At 43.5% G+C, this 21,984-nt stretch overlaps 2 protein-coding genes and 1 non-coding gene across 4 annotated transcripts in view; 1 reads left to right on the top strand and 2 right to left on the bottom strand.

The window, feature by feature from the left end:
* The window catches only part of LOC137562974 (STE20-like serine/threonine-protein kinase), a 104,304-nt gene extending 92,265 nt beyond the window's left edge, over positions 1-12,039 (top strand). The window contains exons 16-18 of the mRNA XM_068274848.1: positions 2,664-2,789; positions 5,057-5,170; positions 11,012-12,039. Coding sequence (XP_068130949.1) covers positions 2,664-2,789; positions 5,057-5,170; positions 11,012-11,116 — 345 coding nt within the window. The 3' untranslated portion in view covers positions 11,117-12,039. The remainder of the gene's footprint in view (positions 1-2,663; positions 2,790-5,056; positions 5,171-11,011) is intronic.
* TRNAI-UAU (transfer RNA isoleucine (anticodon UAU)) lies at positions 7,569-7,661 on the bottom strand. The gene is given in 2 exon segments: positions 7,569-7,604; positions 7,624-7,661. It is a non-coding gene; the product is annotated as a tRNA-Ile (tRNA).
* Positions 11,216-21,984, bottom strand: part of NCAPH (non-SMC condensin I complex subunit H) — a 62,948-nt gene continuing 52,179 nt past the window's right edge. For both annotated transcript variants that reach the window (XM_068274850.1, XM_068274849.1), the window contains exons 16-18: positions 19,526-19,608; positions 19,363-19,438; positions 11,216-11,477 (exon numbers count right to left, since the gene is read on the bottom strand). In XM_068274850.1, the coding sequence (XP_068130951.1) occupies positions 11,418-11,477; positions 19,363-19,438; positions 19,526-19,608 (219 nt within the window). In that variant the 3' untranslated portion in view covers positions 11,216-11,417. The remainder of the gene's footprint in view (positions 11,478-19,362; positions 19,439-19,525; positions 19,609-21,984) is intronic.

Genomic DNA, 21,984 nt, shown 5'->3' with positions numbered 1-21,984 from the left:
GCTTGAGCTTTGTCACCGATTCCTGGACATTCTTTCCATCTGTCATTCTGACCATCTTTCATGCTTATCCCTCTCTCTCCTGGCATTTTTGTGCTGCTGATGCAAACTTTTGAAATGTTTACAATAAAGGTATTTTTTACTGGATGTGCCCAGCCGCTCCTGTCTATACAGTAACTGGCTTCGTGGAACTGCTTTTTTGGCTTTGAGCACTCCGGAGTATCGCTTTGTAGGGGTCCTGTGCACCTTTCTCTCTCTTTGTAGGGGTCCTGTGCACCTTTTGCACTGGACACACAGCATGATGGAACCACCACATTTTACTGTAGGTAGCAGGTGTTTTTCCTTCATGCATAACGCCCTTGTTATGCCCAAATAACTCAATTTTAGTTTCATCAGTCCACAGCACCTTATTCCAAAATGAAGCTGGCTTGTCCAAATGTGCTTTAGCATACCTCAAGTGGCTCGGTTTGTGCTGTGGGCAGAGAAAATGCTACCTCTGCATCACTCTCGCATACAGCATTTCCCTGTGTAAAGTGCGCTGAATGGTTGAACGATGCACAGCGACTCCATCTGCAGCAAGATGATGTTGTAGGTCTGGTTTGTGGGTTGACTGACTGTTCTCACCATTTGTCGCTTCTGTTTATCCAAGATTTTTCTTGGTCTGCCACTTTGAGCCTTAACGTGAACGGAGCCTGTGGTCTTCCATTTTCTCAATATGTTCCTAACTGTGGAAACAGCAAAAATCTCTCAGACAGCTTTCTGTATCCTTCCACTAAACCATGATGGTGAACAATCTTTGTCTTCAGGTCATTTGAGAGTTGTTTTGAGACCCCCATGTTGCTACTCTTCAGAGAAAATTAAAAGAGGAGGGAAACTTACAATTGACCCCCTTACTCTCTCATAATTGGATTCACCTGTGTTTGTAGGTCAGGGGTCACTGAGCTTACCAAGCCAATTTGAGTTCCAATAATTCTAAAGGTTTTGGAATCAATTGACAAATTTATGCACCTGCCTAATTTTATTTAAACAATTATTGCACACTTTCTGTATATTCATTAAAAAACGTAATTTCACTTGTCAAATATCACTGTGTGTGTTTCCTATATGATATATTTAACTGACATTTTTTTATTGTACCAACCAACGATTTATACAGGAAAATTATGACAACGAGGTTGCCCAAACTTTCGCATCTCACTGTATTCTACTACCACTATTTTATGCGCCCTTAGCCCAATGTTTGTTTGTTTTTTCAGTTTACTTGGTACTCAAATTAGCGTGCTGCGTTTTCCAATGTGCGCTTGCTGGATATTATGCTTTAGATTATTATTATATACTAGCGGACCCGCGGCGTAGTATACGCCACATAAGAGGGTTGCGGGCAGGAAGGAGGTATTGGGCACAGCAGCGGGGAGGGGGGGGCGGACCCCCCCCTCCCTCACCTGGGTCCTTTATCTGCACTCCCCCTCCAGCTTAAGCGGTGGGGAGGGGGTCAGACCCCCTCACCTGGGTCCCCCATCTGCGCTCCCCCTCCAGCTTAAGTTCAGCAGCAGCCGCCATTAGTAAGAGGCAGCGGGCAGGGAGGACTCACCTCTTCCGCATTCCAGCGTGCGTTCCACTGTCATCACTTCCTGCAATGCCGCCCACTGTATTGTAAGTGGACGGCATTGCAGGAAGTGACAACAGTGGAATGCACTCTGGTACGCAGAAGAGGTGAGTCATCCCCGCCCGCTGCCTCTTACTAATAGCGGCAGCTGCTGCTCAACTTAACCTCCTTGGCGGTATGAAAAATACCGCCAGGAGGGAGCGCAGCAGTTTTTAAAAAAAAATTTTTTTTTTTAAATCATGTAGCGAGCCGAGGGCTCGCTACATGATAGCCGCTGCTGAGCGGCATCCCCCCGCCCGCTTCATAGAACGGGATTTCCTGGAGGGCTTCCCCCGTCGCCATGGCGACGGGGCGGGATGACGTCACCGACGTCACTGACGTCGGGACGTCATTGGGAGTCCCGGGCCACCCCTCGGCGCTGCCTGGCACTGATTGGCCAGGCAGCGCTGGGGTCTGGGGGGGAGCGCGCCGCAGCAGATAGCGGCGATCGGGCAGGGGCCGGCGGCGATCAGAGTGCTGGCGCAGCTAGCAAAGTGCTAGCTGCGTCCAGCAAAAAAAAAATTATGAAAATCGGCCCAGCAGGGCCTGAGCGGCACCCTCCGGCGGCTTACCCCGTGTCACACACGGGGTTACCGCCAAGGAGGTTAAGCTAGTGGGGGAGCGCAGATGGGGGACCCAGGTGAGGGGGGGGTCTGACCCCCTCCCCACCGCTGTGCCCAATACCCCCTTCCTGCCCGCTACCCCCTCCAGCACGGCTGCAAGTCTAGGACCGCCCCTAGGGGAAGGGCGTTACTTCTTGCTTGGACCGGCCCTGGGGGCAGGGCGTTACTACTTCTTGCTTGGACCGGCCCCTTCTTCTTGCTTGGACCGGGCCTGGGGGCAGGGCACTACTTCTTCTTGCTTGAAGGTTGAGGCACGTAGCCAGATAGATAGATGCACGTATTACCCACTAATATTTAAACACCATACAGCTCTACGAAATATGATGGCACTTTATGAATAGTAATCTGTAATCGTGTTTCTGTGAGCACTAAAGCACCTATACACTGTGATCTTACAGTTTCAGCAGCAAGAGGCTGCCCGGCAAAAAGAGGAGACCCAGAAGCAGCAGCAGAGGCAGGAACAGGAACTGCAGAAGTTCAAGGAGCATCTGGAAGACACATTCAGGGAGCTAACCCAAATACATGTAAGATCAGTGCATTCCCTCTTACTATCTGCTCACAGCTTTCCCCGAGCCAAAGCTTTTTATGAATTCCTTAGGGGTTACCGTGGATTTCAAAAGCATCCTGCAAAGCAGCGAAAAAGCAAGGTTTCCATTGATCCCCGCTAGAATCTAGACATTGTTTTTTTCTTGTGGACAACTCCTGTGACCTGTTATTCTGTCAACAACAAAGAAAAAAATTCAGATAAGTGGGACTAAGCCCTGAATGGCCAAGTTTTCCTCTAATATAATAGTAACCACCCAGCAACACCATACAGAAAGAAAGCTGTACATTTAAAGCAAGACTCTGAAGAGAGTCAAAATCCATGTTTTTTTTAAGTCATTTTTTTTAGTCAAAATCCAGGTTTTAACTTTTATTTATGCAAAGCACTATAGCCAGTGCTAAACCGCTGCATCCCCGCGGCAAAACAAGGCGTTTATACCCTCAAATCACAGGGCAAAATCCACGACTTTCTTGGTCGAGGATTTTGCTGCTCATGGAGGCAGAGCTTTGAGCTGCAGCTCTGCCTCCATTCGCGTCAATCTGCCCGCGGATCTCTGCATCTCCCCCGCCCCTCTCAGTGAAGGGAGATTGAGAGGGGCGGGGAGAGGCGGCAATCAGCGGGGATTGACACGCGAAGAGGCAGAGCTACAGCCCTAAGCAAGAAGCTCTCCCTGCACTTAGCACAGGGGATTTGGGGGGGTATAGTGCTTAAAGGGGAACTGAAGTAAGAGGTACACGGAGGCTTCCATATTTCCTTTTAATCAATACCAGTTGCCTGGCAGCCCTGCTGGTCTATTTCTCTGCAGTAGTATCTGAATAACACCAGAAACAAGCATGCAGCTAGTCTTGTCAGATCTGACTTTAAAGTCTGAAACACCTGATCTGCTGCATGCTTGTTCAGGGGCTATGGCTAATAGTATTAGAGGCAGAGGATCAGCAGGGCTGCCAGGCAACTGGTATTGCTTAAAAGGAAATAAACATGTCAGCCTCCATATACCTCTCTCTTCAGTTCCCATTTAACATTAATAAAAGTTAAAAATATGGATTTTGACTCGCTTCAGAGTCTCTTTAAGCAAAATTAAATGTATGAGATAGATTGTATGTGTAGTACAGCTAAGAAATAGAACATTAGTAGCACAGATCTGAATCTCATACTGTTTTCCAGTACAGGAAGAGTTAAAAGGCTTACGTTATCTATGCAAAAGAGCTTCTCTGAACTCTCCGACCCAACTTGGGTCTAATACAGTCCTGTTTTCTGAAGCACTTACCTCAAGCTGTCTCTCATTGTGTCTTTGCTCTTTAAGGTTTTACTACAGGAAAGTTCAAACGATCATTATTTCTGCTTTGTTTTTATAATTTAAAAGACAGATTCTGCTGTTGAAACCACAACTGTGACAGAATGATTCAATGTTATAATAAAAAAAAGCTATACTGTATAACTGAAAATAAAAAGGAGACTTATTTGCTACTAATGTTCTTTATCCGTACCACACATACAATTCATTATATCATAAGGTTTTTTTTCACTTCAGGTTTGCTTGAACAATGGGCCACACTCCAAAATGCTTGCATGTCCTCCATATATAGCACCAGTGAAGTTAAAGGACAACTGAAGTGAGAGGGATAAGGAGGCTGCCATATTTATTTCCTTTTAAGCAATACCAGTTGCCTGGCAGCCCTGCTGGTCCTCTGCCTCTAATACTTTCAGCCATAGGCCCTGAACAAGCATGCAGCAGATCAGGTGTTTGACATCGTCAGATCTGACAAGATTAGTTGCATGCTTGTTTGATGCGATTCAGACACTACTGCAGCCAAATAGCGCAGCAGGGCTGCCAGGCAACTGGTATTATTTAAAAGGAAATAAATATGGCAGCCTCCATATCACTCTCACTTCAGTTATGCTTTAAAAGTACAGGCAGTCGCCTACTTACAAACAGGTTCCGTTCCGGGAAATTGTAAATTGAATTTGCTTGTAAGTCAAGTCATGTTAAACATAGTGAAACATGGATAAATTACTTTTGGCTGTTTTTAATGCATCTTAAACTACTTATAACAGTTTATACAATACTGTAATATAAAAAAGATGTAATAAAAGCAGTAATGTATTTTTTTTTTTCATGAAGACTATCTATGAAACTTAATTCAAGTCGTTTGTAAGTAGGGGACTGTCTGTATTAATAAAGGTTGTAATACTAGTGTGATAAAACAAATACGTCACTCTTTTAATGACTGCTTGTGTCACAAACAGGAAGAAAAATTAAGGACATTGCAAGAGCAGGAAACAAAGAAGCTACAACGACTGGAGGCGGAGCACACAATGGAGTCTGACCAGTGGCGGGAGCGACTGCGGCTTAGCAAAGAGGTATTTCTACTCCTGCTAGCAGAACCGGGACAAGGTCCTCCAGCACCCAAGGCTGAGACACCAAAGAGGGGGGGGTGTCTCCCCCCCCCCCCCCAAACACAATAATCTCTAGTTATCTGGCTTGCAGGCACTGCCATGTATCCCCCTTTCTTATTTATCTCTGTTTCAAACACAATAGAGGAAGAATAGCTGAGTGAGTTGTGCACCCCATCCTACACTGCGCCCTGAGGCTAGGGCCTCTCTTGCCTCTGCCTCGCCCTGTCTGCTAGCCTTTTGAAAGCCCAGTATACAGTAGGTGATGTAGATTGAAAATTCTATCCCAGTGACAGGTTAGCATGCGACATTAAGAGGGACATTCTCCAGGTGTTAAACTTTTGGAGTACCTAGACTATAACTTGTTTTAGATTTCCCTTATGCATGTGATTTGGTTCCTGGAAGTGCATTTCTCTGATGTCTAGGAATCCTCCTCCAGCTGTGTGGTTAGTTAGAAGTAACTGTTCTGCAGCTTCTACAGAGAGAAGAGTTAGAGGAGCTATGGTTAAGTAGATGGATATGTAGTGAAATGGAACATATGCTTCCTTGTATGTAGTTCCTTTAAAGGTAACTGAAGTGAGAGGGATATGGTGGCTGCCATGTTTATTTCCTTCTAAACAATCTGTGTTGCCAGACAGTTCTGCTGATCTCTTTGGCTGCAATAGAGTCTGAAACCGCACAAATGAAACAAGCATGCATCTAATCCAGTCAGAGCACTTGATTTGCATGCTTGTTCAGGGTTTATGGCTAAATGTATTTGAGGCAGAGGATCAGGACTGCCAGGCAATGTGTATTGTTTAAAAATAAATATGGCAGCCTCCTTGTCCCTTTCACTTCAGGTTCCCTTTAAATAAACTGCTTTCAAAAATGTGTTTAAGTTGAATGCATTATGTGTGATAAGAGCTTGTGTGCATTTTTTCTTATTTATGGTCTGTTTATTTTCTAATTCATGTGTTCAATCTGACAGGGAAATAGGAAGTTGTGGCCCTGTGCTATGCATTTGCCTTCCCCAACGAATGTGAAACTGACTGCGTCCTCTAAAAAAGTTCTCCTTCTAGCTCTAAATTTCACAGTGCTGATTTGCAAATGAAACAAACAATATGATTGGTTGATACTGTATAAGCAACAAACACGACTACTCCACCTCACAAGAAACCCTGTAAATAGTATCTTATGACTAGGGAAATAAAGCAGATATAAGACTGCCAACGTGAAGCTACCAACTTACTGAACAGGGAGAAAGAATAGAAGTCTTGAGCAGGAACTGCATGATGATCTGAACACAGGCACAGAAGGATAAATAAACGTATAAGGGCTAGTTTACAGCTTTGTTGCAGAATAATTTTGCATATCAGCTCACTGCCCATGTAATTCTATGGGCCTGATCACAGTACAGTACTGCAATGTAACGGATTGCGTTATTCTAACTCATAGCCTGCAGGTTTTGTGAAAGTCTATGTCCAGTCTCCATTGCAGTTCAGTCAGGCCAAAACCCATTGGGAGTTATTTCTAATTGCTGGTGATTTAAAAAAGCTCTTGCTAATGCAATGCTATGAGGGATTTTTATAAAATCAAATTGCTCAAGTGAGATCACACCCATTGCACTACATTAGCAAGTTTTCAAATCGCTCAGAAAATTGCTCCTAGTAGGTTTCTGGCCTAACGCATGTCACTGTGAACCTAGCCTAAAGTTTGCAGAGTCTAAGGCTCTGTTTCCCCTGGGGAGCTGAGCACCCTTGCTCATAGCTCCCAACTGTCCATCTTTCAGAGGGACAGTCTCTCTTTGGGAATCAAATCCCCCCCCCCCCCATTACTCTTTCTTCCCCATGTGTCCCTCTCTAAAAACTCATGTACAGATCTGTGTAAATAAACACATTTTTCAGGAGAAAAAAAAATACATAATGGACTTTAAACGTTATTACCATCAATTAAATTGATATATTTCTTATTTTTAGAAGTTAAAATTAAGGAAACTACTGATGGTAGAGAGGGCCAGTGTGGTCTGAATGATAAAACAACACATTGGCTTCAACTCACTAAGCTTTATCAAATACTTTATTGAACATTTGATTATTTACCTCATGAGTAAATTCTAATTTTGAATTCACTAAGGTGTTATAGATTTATCATGTTTTAATCGATAAAATGTTCATTTAATCTAAGTGAATTAAAAACTAGATTTTACTCATGAGGTAAATTATCAAACGTTCGATAAAGCTTAGTGAATTGAGGCCATTTTGATTCAAAATTATTTGTGATCTACATGGCGAGGGGTGTGGTTAGAGGTGTGGCAGGCACCCTTTGGCTTGAATGTTTTGGGTCATAGGAGAAAGGTGATTAAAGGAAGCAAAAGGGCAACTATCTCTGCTCCAGGTGAGGCTCGAACTCACAACCTCAGCATTGCTCAACAGATACTGTCTTATAAGTACTGCGCGCTAACCAATTACGCCACTGGAGCTCCATTGCTGCTGTTGGGGAGGTGCCTTTATCACCAGGACACTTGGCCTGTGATGCGTAACTCGTTAAAGAGTAACTGTCAGGCTGCAGAAGCTAATTTAAACCTCTATTCTCCTGTGTTAAACAGTTTAGAAGGAAGCCATAAAGGCATTATTGAAGATAAAAATCTCTTTTACCTTTGATGTGTTCTTATCAGAAAAGCTGTTAGACCTAAGAGGACGCAAGCCGCATACTATACTGCAAAGCATTCTGGGACCCTCCCCTCGGCTGCTAATGAGACGTTTCAGCAGCTTGTAACTCAGTCCAGCGCGTAGCACTGATAAATCTCTGGGGCAGAGTACACTGCAGGAGTCAGCTATTGTTCCTAGCCACATGGCTCATTAATATTCACTGCACACTGTGTTGTTCAAGTAGGAGCTTATCTGTGATCAGGAAGCAGGCAGGACATGACGACACATTTGACAGAAAAACATGGAGCCTGCCATGAGCATCTATCTCTGCATATACTATATACAAATTCTGTGAAATCCAAACGTGGACAGTGAAATGCATATGTAATGTAAGTACAGCCAATCTTTAGCTACTGATATATGTGTTTATTTTCTCTGAGACCTTATACCTAACAGCTCCTCTTTAAAGTGTCTCTTTCTTATCTGAAAAATGTGGGAGGTATGCCTGTGCTGTCTTTCTACTATGTGTTTTACACGTATTCCCTTTCCCTGCAGTGGGATTTTCCACATACCAATACTCTTCTCTCTGCAGTGCATTTTCTGCATATTACTTTCCCTACAGTGTATTTTCTATGAGTTCCAGAGGAGAAATTTGGGAGCCCGCATCAATAGTGGTGGCTGGCAGCATAGGTATATATTATGTATGGTAGTTTTTACTAGGCCAGGTGGCACTTAGACAAAGTAAAGACTGGCGACACAAAACGAAGACATTACTTTGCTTTGGTCTCACCAAAACTTTGAATTTTAAAAACCTTGAGCAGGTAGCTGCATCACGATGCTACGTGGTTACTTTATACTCTCACCTTGCAGTGACAGAGTGCAATTTCCAGGCTTGACACTATACGGCGCCTGGATAGTCACTGTTTGTGGTGCTTTCCTCCAAGGGCTCCATTTCCTCCTATGTACTAATCAACATACTGGTTCAGGCAGAAAATGAGGTACAGCACTAGCCTGCACACCAAGAGGGGAAAAAAAAAATCCTTCCCCAACTCCAGATGGCAATCAGATAAAATCTCTGGATCAACACGACCGGGAATTACAGTAATTATAGCCATGGATGTCTTTCAACGCAAGGAAAACATAAAAAAAAAAAACTTAAACGCAGATATGGCCTCAATTCACAGAGCTTTATCAAACACTTTATCAAACGTTTGATAATTTTCCTCATGGGTAAAATCTCATTTTGAATTCACTAAGGTGTTATAGATTTATCAAATGTTTTATCGATGAAATGATCAATAAATCTATAACACCTTAGTGAATTCAAAATTAGATTTTACCCATGAGGTAAATTATCAAACGTTTGATAAAGTGTTTGATAAAGCTCCGTGAATTGAGGCTATAGTCTTTGGAAAATGAAAGATCACAGACCAATCTTACCACCCTTCATGTAGTATGAGAGCCATACTCTACACAGTCTTTTCTATGGAGCTGAACTCCACATCAGAAAAAAATCTTTGCAAGATGCTGCACACACAGATGCTGTACAGACACAAAAGATCAGTATCTGCAAAAGATCTGTTCCTGCCAAAAATCCATTCCTGCAAATTGCAATGATAGTCTATGAGATCTGCATATCATCATACACACATGATTGAACTGACATTCATCTGCAGATCAAGCAATCATCCGCAGATCTGAAAATCCATCCTGGTGGATCTGATCTGCAGATGAATGTCAGTTAAATCATGTGTGTATGATGATCTGCAGATCTCATAGACTATCATTGCAATTTGCAGGAATGGATTTTTGGCAGGAACAGATCTTTTGCAGATACTGATCTTTTGTGTCTGTACAGCATCTGTGTGTGAAGCATCTTGCAAAGATTTTTTTCTGATGTGGAGTTCAGCTCCATAGAAAAGACTGTGTAAAGTATGGCTCTCATACTACATGAAGGGTGGTAAGATTGGTCTGTGATCTTTCATTTTCAAAAGACTATGGTCTGATGTGTGTATGTGGCCTAAGTAAGCCCAGTTTACCTAACCTTTCTTGGTGAGACCTTCCCATCCCACGTATCAATTTTGTTGCTAGTCTCTGCACCTGCTCTAAAACTGCAATATCTTTCTTGTAATGTGTTGCCCAGAACTAAATTCCATATTCCAGATGTGGTCTTACTAGAGAGTTAACTACTTGTTGCACGCCGTGCAGTACATTCACGGCCCTGCAAAATGTACAGGATGCACCAGGGCCATGAATGCAAGTCTGCAGCGGCGTTCCCATTCATAAATCTAAGTCCCCGATTCAATGAATATTGGCGTCTACGAGACGCCAGCATTCATTGTATCTTCCTGTTACACTGCTATGCATTACTTCCGATTCACCTGCTTACGTAAGTGAATCGGAAATAATGACTGAGGACATCTTGTGGCCAAATAGTATATTACACCAAAAACTTTTATTTAATAAAAATCCCCAAACTGACTTATAATTAACTATTTCCCTCCCACACTACCCACATTTTTTTATATATGGGGGGGGGGGGGGGGGGGGAATGTACATAAAAAAAATATGTAAGTAGTTACCTTAGGGACTGAACTTTAAAATTTGTCAAGGCGGTGGTATATTACTATTAATTTTTAATTTAGGTGCTTGTAATTGGTGATGAACGCAAAACTGAAAAATGCACATTTCCAAATAAAATATTGGCGCCATACATTGTACTAGGGACATTTTTAAAACGTTACAATAACCAGGATAAACGGGCAAATAAAATTTGTGGCTTTTATCCACAGTAGAACGTTTTATTTTAACACCATAATGGCCAAAAACTGAAAAATGCATTTTTTCAATTTTTTTCTTATCGTTCATGTTAAAATGCATTTAGGATAAAATAATCCTTGGCATACCGTACCTCCCAAAGAAAGCCTAATTGGTGGCGAGAAAAAATAAGATATAGATAATTTTGCTGTGATTAGTAGTAATTAAGTTATTGGCGAAAGAAAGGGAGGAGTGCTGACAGATGAAAATTGCTCTGGTCCACAAGGGGAAAAAACCCTCAGTCATCCAGTGGTTAAACGGGCAATATTATGCCATCATCCCAATTTTTTATTTCAGTTTAGTGTACAAGTGTCAGCACTAAATAAAGATGCAATGCTAACTGGCTATATGTCATTTCTTCTAGAAGCTGGACAGTGAGATGGCCTTCAGACAGCATCAGATCACAGACACGGGAAAGCATCTGTATAAAGATCACGATAAACGGTTTTCTTGGTTCTCTCCCTCCTGACATCCACCGGTGAAGAGGAATTGACAATAACACTCACATAACCCCCCCTAAGGTGTCTTTGCTTTCATCAAAAACTTGAAACACTGGATTTTAACTGACAATCTTTTTATTTCTCTGTTTTCTATTACGTACATATATGTGTGTGTGTAGAGAATAAAAATGTAAAATGTCACATAAATACATTATTTACAAATTCATATTCTCCTCTAGTGCAGACACTGACAGGAGAATAAAACGTCTGATCACATTTCCTTAATGTTTGTGCGATGATGCGATCACGCCGGACATTCTTCTGCTTCGGTCAGTCTCCTTGCATTATTAACACATCAGACAAATCTTCCACTCCTTGTAACTTTAAATTCTGCAGAACAAAAAACATAAGATGAGGCTCACATGTACTGTAACAAGCTCAGAGTGATATTTGCATCTGATATAAGGCGATTGTGTCATCGGTCTGGGTATTCCAAACTGAATGAGGCCAGGAAAAAACCCACTAGAGGGTGGTTGTTTTTTTAGCGTTTAGGGAGTGCTTTCAATTGCTAGCGATTTCCCTAAATGCTCTGCCAATGTAAATGGATGGGACAGATTCCACTAGAGCGATTGCAATCGCAGGAAATGCAGCATTTTGGGAACATTTCCACTGTAATGAATTGTATAGGAGCAAAGAAATCGCTCCCAAAAACGCTATCACCAATCACTAGCGCCTGCGATAGTGTTTTGTGCTCTCTAGTGGGTTCCAGACCTGACACAGATTTTACTTTTCCTGTCCTCCAGAAGTAAGCAGCAGCCAAACTTCTGAATGGTTCTGAGATCCTTTTTTCAGTAAGCATGCAGACTAACGCCAGGGGCAGATCTTGAATAAAGCACCTTGAATCACATGATTCCGACGCGCTTCTTCCTGGGGTGGCAACATGCTAAAACTGTAAGTGGACATGTGGCTGCCTCTCATACCACCTGCCGGGGGGGGGGGGGGGGGGGGGTTAGACCTGTGGCCACTAAGATACTGGCACAGAACGATGCAGCAGAGGAGGGGATGAGTATGTGTGCGCCGCTGAGCGAGCCAGGCGGTGTAACAGGGTCTGATGCCTGTGATTGCTTTCCTGCCCCATGCGTGTCAGCTTCTCACTTTACCATTTGGGCAAGACCCTTCTGCACATGTGCAGTTTGGGGAAGGCAGAAAAGGCTTTGCTTCAGACAGCAAATAGTCCAGAACCGCCCGACTACCGCCAGAAAATTAAGCCAACATACTGTGCACACTTTAGGATTGTCATCAGATACAATAAGGGACGAGAAGATAGGATTATTACTATATATCAGTACAGTTCCTAACATTTATATAGCGCTTTTGGACTTTAAGCGCTCAAGAGCGGCAGCCATTAAGCGCACTCAAAGCACCACCCTGCGGTGTTAGGAAGTCTTACTGAATAGGTACGGACCCTAGCCACCCACGTCAAAGGCAGAGCCCTTAACCACTACATTATGCAGCATACCCATTTTTACGGTGTTTATCCTGGTTTCAGCATCAGAAGCCCTTCCTATCTCTACAGTATATGTTGCTGTATATTGGCATGTAACCCCGCCCTCCAAGCGATGTTTAGCCTAGGCTAGGATGCCTCACAGCATTCTGCCACAAAGCACTCTGGAAGACCAGGTGTTTGTTCCTACTTCAGAGTAAAACAACAAAACATAACATTCCACAGTGAAGCACCACCTCTGTGATAAATTAAAGAGTGTAAATCCGGGTGAGAGGAGATTTTGCAATGGGCAAACATTGGCTAAATAATTTATAAAGGAGCATTGTACAAAATAAGTTATTTTATTCATTAAGTTATATTCAGTAAAGTAGAGCCACCAGAATTGCTGGGAGCCAGGTAGGAAGTCTACATGACGCTCATTATTAAACCTCCGCCCAGAAGTATATCTTTCGACCTCATTCACACTTGGGTGCTTTCTGCTTGTGTTTTTTTGATCACCGGCAATTGGCAAAGCGCTGCAGCACATGAAATCCTATCCTATATCACACTTTGGCGCTGTGGCGTAACAATAGGCCCTGCAGCCCCTGCGCCCGCCTTGGCAACAGTCGTCGGGGAGAGGGAAAGTCCCCCCCCCCCCCCCCCTCTGGGCTCTCCCCTCCAGCTAGTTACAGTGTGTGGGCAGCGGCGGGCAGATACATACCTTCTTCCGTGCGTTCCATCGCAGACTTCTCGCTCTAGCGGCTGACGTCATTTCCAGAGAGCCCCGAGGTGAGGGAGAGGGGGGAAGATGACAATTTCCCCGCCGACTGTGGCCAAGGCTTTCCCCTCATGCTGCCACCCCTCCAGCCCCCACAAAACGGCCACGAGCGGGCCCCAAGCGGGGGGGCCCGCTCTGAAATTCTGCAGGGGAGCCCGGTGGGGCCTAGTTACGCCCCTGCTTTGGCGACTGCAGCATAATTGTGATTTCTGCCAATCACAAGCTTGCTCTGGGCGATTGCGTTGTGATTCTCATTTGCTGAATGAGAACCGCAAAACGCAATCACGGCTAAATCGCTGACCATCGTAAGGCAAAATCACAATTCCGAGTGTGAACGGGGCCTAAATGCCAGAGAAAAATTTGCCATCTGTATGTAGCTTTAGGGATCGTTTCCATTAATGCGATTTTAGCAGCACTTTTGGAAAGGCGAATGCAGGGACATCAGAGTGCATAGACTGCGCTGTCTGATGTTTCCATACATGCGCTGCGATTCACCGATGAAGCGTGGCGCTATCCCAGTCATGATAAGTTAATGGGGGAACCCCTTGTAACACAGAGCCACGCTGAAGTAAAAGGCATAAAAGGGATGAAAAATAAAGTGCAATAAGGGACACTTTAATGTGATAGAAATCTTCTTTAGCTCAATTGAGAATAAATGGGATGTTTGTACAAAGCAAATCTGACATGTGTGGCCCTACTGTAAGATAAACAGCACCAGCATTCAGCCACATATACATCAGCAATCTGGAATTACTTGACAGCCGCCTCCTGTGAACCTCACAGTACACTTTGAAGGGTCATCATTACTTCTTTGCTTACTCAGGGTGGGCTACATTCCCTCCCCTTCTAAATTCAATAGGGCTGATTTATCAAGACAAGTCCAACATAAACTTCTCTACTAATGATACAAGTTAACAGAGGAACCAACCAATCAGGTTCTAAGTATAAGGCCAGGGGCCCACTACAGATCGCCAGCGCTTTGTGTAAGTATTTTGTGGAGATTTGAGGTGCATTTTCAGACGATATAGATATTGTATCGGACCCAAATGCTCACAAAATGATGCATGTCCTGCGATTTCGATTAGTGCTAATCGCGATCGCTCTACCAGGCTCAACACCATAGACTTACGTTAGCAGAGCAGGTTTTTTTTTGTTTTGTTTAAGTGCCTGCTATTGTCGGAGCTGAAAAAAAACACTAAAAAAGTGCTCAAGTGGGTTCCAACCCTAAAAGTTCAAAAATAATAATATTAATTCTGATTGATTAGTTTTCATCAACTCCACCAATTTGTCTCCAGCAATCTTTCCAATGGTCTTGATAAATCAGCTCCAAGTGTCATTCTTGAGTTTTAACCATTTGCTAATAAATAATGTGGGACCATGACACTTAGAAATATGTATATTTTTGTTCCTAATTTGTGAGCACTCTGCAAAGTCTTTTCCTAGCATAACTGATAATAAAATGGAGGAATCCGGGTCAGTATTTATAGCGGATAAAGTTACAAGAGTACATAAGCCTTTCACAGTAGACTTTAAAGTGAACTCGAGGTGAGGGTGATATGGAGGCTGCCATAATTATCTCCTTGTAAACAATACCAGTTGCCTGACAGTCCTGCTGATCTTCTGGCATCAGAAGTGTCTGCATGCTTGTTCAGGGACTAAAGACAGACACACACACACACACACACACACACACACACACACACACACACACACACACACACACACACACACACACACACACACACACACACACACACACACACACACACACACACACACACACACACACACACACACGATCTAAAGCAACGACTGGTCCGTCGTCACCTCCCGCTGGGCGGGTTTTCAGCAGATGGTACAGCGTGTGCAGCCTGTCAATGGACTGATAAGGCTGTTTCATAAACAGCCTGATCAGTCCACTGACAGACTGCACACACGCTGTACTGTCTGCTGAAAACCCGCCCAGCGGGAGGTGACGACGGACCAGTCGTTGCCTTTGATCAGACGTGTGTATGAGCCTTTAGGCTAAAAGTATTAGACACAGAATCAGGGGGATGGACAGGCAACTGGTATTGCTAAGGAAATATGGCAGCCTCCCTATCACTTTAACCTCGGGTTACCTTTAACATTTGTAGCTAGGAAATTGCAGTGTTTTTTTTTTTTTTTTTTTTTTTTAAACAAAACTAACGAAATGTATTCTGTCAAAAAATGCATTCAGCCAATAATGTGGGAGTACACGAGTGTCACTTTAAATCTGCTATAGTGGATAGAGAGCTAAAAATCATGCAGCTAGAGATGAGATTTATTTCAGGAGTGTTGGAGTTTTTCTCATCTCTTGACGTAGCATTTGGGTCGGCTTCCTCCCTACCTCATTACTGGTCTGTGAGGGCGACCATCATAGCAGAGAATCAACCGGAAGGCATGAAACACGGCTTGACTTTAAGAGCTGAAGCCTGAATATCAGAGCTCCAAAGGAATTGGCAAAGAGCTTGATTTACTACCGTATCTCCAAAGAGAATATCAAAGTGATCCAGCAAACCTGGACTGCTTCAAAGGACCGCTATCACAAAAACTATTACCTTTTCCCTATGTAACCGTCACTTACAATCCGTATTATTAATCTTGTGCTCAACCTCTTACTAAATAAAGGTTTTAGACTAGTCATCTACTCATGGGGGATTTTTAGGGTTCATTTTAATTTTGAAAAGCACTCCTTGAAAAACCGGCAGAAGCAGGATCCAACTGCCAGACTAATGGCTCAAAGATAGGCAAGTTGGTTAGTATCTTTGTACAGATTTTTCCAATAAGTGCTTTTGAAATAAAAAAAAAAAAAAAAAACAGAATCCTTCATGAGCAAATGTTCCAGCCATAAATGTGTCAGTAAGAGGTTCAGAGACATAATATCAAGTCGTAAGTGGTACTTACACAGGAAAAAAGCAATTTACAGTGCATTTTACTGTAGGTCAAATGCACATCTTGTACATATGTGTACATGTATTTTACAATTTATTTGTGATCCTGGTAATTTAAAAAGGACACCTGAACTGGGAGGGATATGGAGGCAGCCATATTAATTTCCTTTTACACAATACCAGTTGCCTGGCTGTCCTGCTGATCTCTTTGGCTGCCGCAGTGTTATTCACACACCTGAAACAAGCATGCAGCTAATCCAGTCAGAGGACCTGATCTGCAGGCTTTTTTAGGGCCTATGGCTAAACTAATTAGAGGCAGCGGATTAGCAAGACAGCCAGGAAACTAGTTTAAAAGGAAAATAAATATTAGGCAGGCTACATAGCCCTCTCAGTTCAGGTGTACTTTCATGAAAAATTGTCTGCCATTAAATGGTTAGGATTTGTAACCACCACCTGGGTCCTATCAGATCATAGTGAGGGTTGCTGGGTGGTTTATGATTTAGTGGTTGTGTGACGGCAGTTGTATGAGCATCAAGACAGGTCAGCTTTGGTTTGTAAAATACATTTTCCCTCTGGGAGCCTGCATAATACTGAAATCACACAACTGCTAATTTCTTAACTTTTCCACAAGCCACACTTTGTTTCGATCTAACCTAGGTGAAGGCTGCAATCTTTTACTCACTTTTTAGATGTGTGGCCCCTTTACCAAGCTGACCGATTATACTGGTTCCCTTTAGGCTTCTTTCCCACCAGGACGTTGCATTTTAGGGGACGTTATAGGTCGCATAACTTATCCCTAACGCAACGCCTGGTGGTGCTGGAGGACGACGTTACCAAGAGCTGCGTTATGCAGCTCTTGGTGCGCCTTTTTTGTGCTGTGCGATGCGGAGACCACGTGATCCCGCCAGCCAATCGCCGCACAGAGCGGCCGCTCCAGGAAGTAAACACTGCACGTCACAGTGCAGTGAATATTAGCCATGTGGCTGGCCGCGGAGGAGAAGGGGAGACGACCTCCTCCAACATCACTGAGCATGTGCAAACAAACGCGGCTTAGCCGCGTATAACGCACAGCATGCAGCACTTTCTTTTAACTTGCTGCGTTACAATGTAACGCAACGTGGGCACTGTGAACAGCCCATTGATTTTTCATTGGTGTGCGGTGGGCTGCGTTACAGGCTGCTCTAACGTGCGCCTGTAACGTCTTACTGTGAAAGCAGCCTTAAAGTGGACCTGAATTCTTGCAAAGGGCAAAAAGAAAACCTATAGAAATGCACCTTGTGTGTATTTAGAGAGTGTAATCTGTCTAATCCCTCCTTCATTTGTGCCCAAGCACAAGTTGTAATTTGATCTCTCAGCTGTGTCAGCTGACTGCCACGGCAGAGAACTAATTGGTAAACACAGGATGTTAATAGGTCTGCTTCCATGAAAGCAGGAAGTAGACACTGCATATTTAATGCAGGATTTGTATAAGCTGTAACAAAGAAATTTTTCATTTAAAGGTTATTATGCTGCTGTTGCGTATCTTCTAGAGCAGAGAGGAAGTTCTGAGTTGAGGTCCGCTTTAGAAACGGCCAGGTTCAGACATGACAGCTGACAATCTTTCCTGCATGCCTTCCAAGCACTGTGTGAAGAAAGCGAATGGCAGGCAGCTCATAAAATGATAACGAGAAATGAAAGCACACATGGGATGGGAATACAAACTGCTCAGCACTCACTCATCCCATCTACCATTAAAATTAATTAGCTCCTCTTGTTAATTATTGAATTAGGTCCCAGTTCACATGTGCACTTTCCTTACTAGTTATAAATTAATAAGCTGCTTGCAGTCCTGATTTTGAATGCATTTGCAGTTTTCTCTTTGGCAATTCTCCGCTTGTGAGGACTGTCCCTGAATGACTGAAATTCACAGTTTATCATTACTCATTATTCGTATCGTTCTTCTACATCTAGGTCAGGGATCTGCAAACTTGGCTCGCCAGCTGTGAAGGAACTACAAGTCCCACAATGCATTGCAGTAGTCTGACAAACAGTCATGATTCATAAAGGCAAATGCATTGTGGGACTTAACAGCTGGAGAGCCAAGTTTGCAGATCACTGATCTAGGTGCACATCCGTGAACTGTAATAAGTGCTTTTTAACCTGGCAAGCAGAATCTATTGAAAGATCTGCACGCATGTAAGAGATCTGTGTCTGCTTATAACTCGCTTTTCTTCCTTTCTGTATGGTTGTCTTTGTAAATCTCCCTAATGTTGCATCAAATGATCACTATCTGCTTTCAGTATTATGGCTCTGACATTCTTAATTGGTGCTATGCATAGCTACAGTTACATTTTTGCTGCTGTTATAGTGACACTTGGTCCTAATGTGGCAATAGTTGATGCCTGAACTAGAGATCTACTTCCGTAACGCAGTTCTGTACAGCATATCTTTTTTTCTACTACAGGTTAGAGCAGGCATAGGCAAACTTGGCCCTCCAGCTGTTACGGAACTACAAGTCCCACAATGCATTGCAGGAGTCTGACAGCCACATTAAAGACTCAAAGGCAAATGCATTGTGGGACTTGTAGTTCCGTAACAGCTGGAGGGCCAAGTTTACCCATGCCCGAGTTAGAAGTTGATAGCGGAATAGGCACAGGTAGGGCTGGTGCACACCAAAAACCGCTAGCAGATCCGCAAACGCTAGCGTTTTTTGAAAAGGTTTTTAGAGCGATTCTAGGCATGTTTAGAGAGATTGTGCTTGCTAGCGCTTGGCACAGGCAGTGGACAGACTGCTCCACTGAATTGCATCTGAGCAAAGCAAACATGAAAAATGATGTTTCCCCCGCTGAGTAACGCCACCGTATATCAAACGTGATGCGCGGTGTTACCAAAAGCTTTCATCAGCCTGCATGTAATTGCAGCCGAATGATGCTTGTGATCGGCAGCTGGGCGGCAAATGAGCAGTTCAGCTGAATGTGGAAAAGAGGCCTGATAAATATGGCCTTCACAAGAAAGGCACCGCTATTATTACAAAAATAATACAATTCTGCTGGTGATATGTTGATTTACACCTTTTACATAAGCCCTTCGTTAGTAGTAGCGTATTTGGTAGTGCTTACTAACCTTTTCATTAGCCAGATGTAAGAGGCAAGCAAAAGCCAGCGGTACGGACAGATTCTGGGCCATTATGGTGGGCAGTCTGTTGATGAAATAACGTTAGCATATGTTAGGACAAGAATAGTGCAAATATTACTGACCATATGAAAGTGGAGAACTGTGGTAATACCTTTTCTGGAGCTCCTTTGTGACACTGCTGAAAATTCTATCTTCTTTGACAAGGACATCTTCTATTTCTGCTTCAGGTTTTGGCTTATATGCAGCCATTGGAGATAAAACATAGCATTTAATGAATTTGGTGTAGCCTGTTCAGCTCTATATATTTTAATACACCAATCCTTTCTCCAGGAAGGCCTTGTTTACATAAGCCAGTCATATTCTAACTAAAGACAACACACTACACTTCTTTGTGCACTCCTTTGAGCAGACTGCCAGGCTCCTCCCCACATACACCCTCTAGAAGCCAAGATGCCCTTCTTCAGAGCCACACACAGCTTGTCTAAACCCACTCCATCCCTCAGAAAACACTGTGTGAGAGGGAAAGTAGTAACTTCAGCTACAGTCACTTCATTAAAGCCACAAATGTCATATGCGAGCACAGCATAGGTAGGATTTAAAGAGACTCTGAAGCGAGAATAAATCTCGCTTCAGAGCTCATAAATAGCAGGTGCATGTGTGCCCCTGCTAAACCGCCGCTATAGCGCGGCTTAACGGGGTCCCTTCACCCCCAAAACGACCACTGCAACACTTGGTCGCAGATTTGGTCGTGATTTATTGCTTCCTGGAGGCAGGGCTAACGGCTGCAGCCCTGCCTCCAGTCACGTCTGTCAGCGGCGCATCGCCGCCTCTCCCCCGCCCCTCTCAGTGAAGGAAGACTGAGAGGGGCGGGGGAGAGGCGGAGATACGCGCTGACAGACGCGCGTGGGGCAGGGCTGCGGCGGCTAGCCCTGCCCCAACCAGGAAGCGCTCCCCGGGTGTATCGAGGGGGATTTGGGGGTGAAGGGACCCCCGTTAAGCCACGCTATAGCGGCGTTTTAGCAGGGGCACACGTGCCCCTGCTATTTATGAGGTCTGAAGCGAGATGTATTCTCGCTTCAGACTCTCTTTAAAAGAACTTTTGTAAAAAAAGAAAAAAAAAAATCAATGCATTGCAAAGTGAGAAGTTAAGAAATAGAAGAGAGATCAAGAAATGATTGATATTCGCCATGCAATTTGTCGCTATTGGTTAAATCAAATTATCATATTCAGCCTGCACATAATCAACATTGTAGCAAGTGGCAGTGTTCTCACTGCCGCGTTTGCGGGGACCGCAAACGCGCTGCATGCAGGCGATTTGCGTTTTGCCAATCGCGGTCGCTCCAAAACCGCTGCAGTGTCCAGTGATTTTTCCGCGTTAATCGCGGGAAAATCACTCCCGCAAAACATCGCCAGCGTTTTGCGATTATAGGTGTGGGGCCTTAGGCCCCGTTTACATTTAGTTGCTCTGAGTTAAAACTGAAAGAAAACTGATTTTCAAAGTAATGCCCATGTTTTCCAATGGCACCTTTCATACTTAACGTGTTTTAACTGAAATCTTTTTCACAATGCACTGCTAAGGAAAAACCGCGTACTCTACTAACGCGTAGCAACTGATTAAGTATAAACAGGTCCTTACTCTTTAGAAGAGTTTCACACAAGTTTTGTAAATGTGGTACATGTGCGTGAATAATTTCAGCCTCATTTTACAGTTAACCCAAACCGAGCGTGATAAGGAGACTGCCATATGCATTTCCTTTTAATCATTACCAGTTGCCTGGCAGATGTTTTGGCATCAGTTGTGTCTGAGACAACCCTGAAACAAGCATTTGGCTAATCTAATAAGACTTCAGACAGAAACATCTGATCTGTGTGCTTGTTCAGGGTCTATGGCTAAAAGTATTAGAGACACAGGATCAGGGGGACAGCCAGGCAATGTGCATTGTTTGAAAAGAATATGGCAGCCTCCATGTCACTCTCACCTCAGGTTCCCTTTAAGAAACCAGCATGCATTCCCGGTTATATAAAATAGTCAATTGGTGCTTATATACTGTAGATAGTTAACTAGCTGTAGCATGTTGAGAAAAAGACCTTGTGAAATGTTCCCTTCTTGAAAGCTGTGCCTTAAAAACATTCCCTCTGCCTTGTTTGTTTTAACATGAACCCCTGTGCTGATACTTAGCATCTTGGCATACCCCAAGCCAGGGAGTACAGGCTAGTCAAGAGCAAGTAGACATGCTTGTCATGTAAAACCGGTCTAAAAGGTTATTTTTAGCAATTAGGTGATAAAGAAGTCATTTATGAGAAGTTTTGAGAATAGAGCCCATTGTGTGTTAGACACAAAAAAAAATTATGATTATTACATGAACCGCATTTTGATACTGCAAACACATGCACATGCATATGGGCCCTCAATGAGCCATAGTCTACCTTAGAGCTTTGTGTACACTGGCACTGTTACTTCCATAAAGCAATGTTGTAATATCTCAGTTTTTAAGAGCAATGTTAAAGGGAATTGCGATTAATAAAACACAAATTCTTTCAGGTCTCCTCTAGTGGATGAGCTGGAGGCATGATAACTATGCTTGATATACAGTAGTTCTGTGGCCTCAT

This window comes from Hyperolius riggenbachi, chromosome 3 (assembly GCF_040937935.1).
Source record: "Hyperolius riggenbachi isolate aHypRig1 chromosome 3, aHypRig1.pri, whole genome shotgun sequence".
NCBI lineage: Eukaryota > Metazoa > Chordata > Amphibia > Anura > Hyperoliidae > Hyperolius > Hyperolius riggenbachi.
This window is presented reverse-complemented; position numbering and strand designations above follow the sequence as displayed.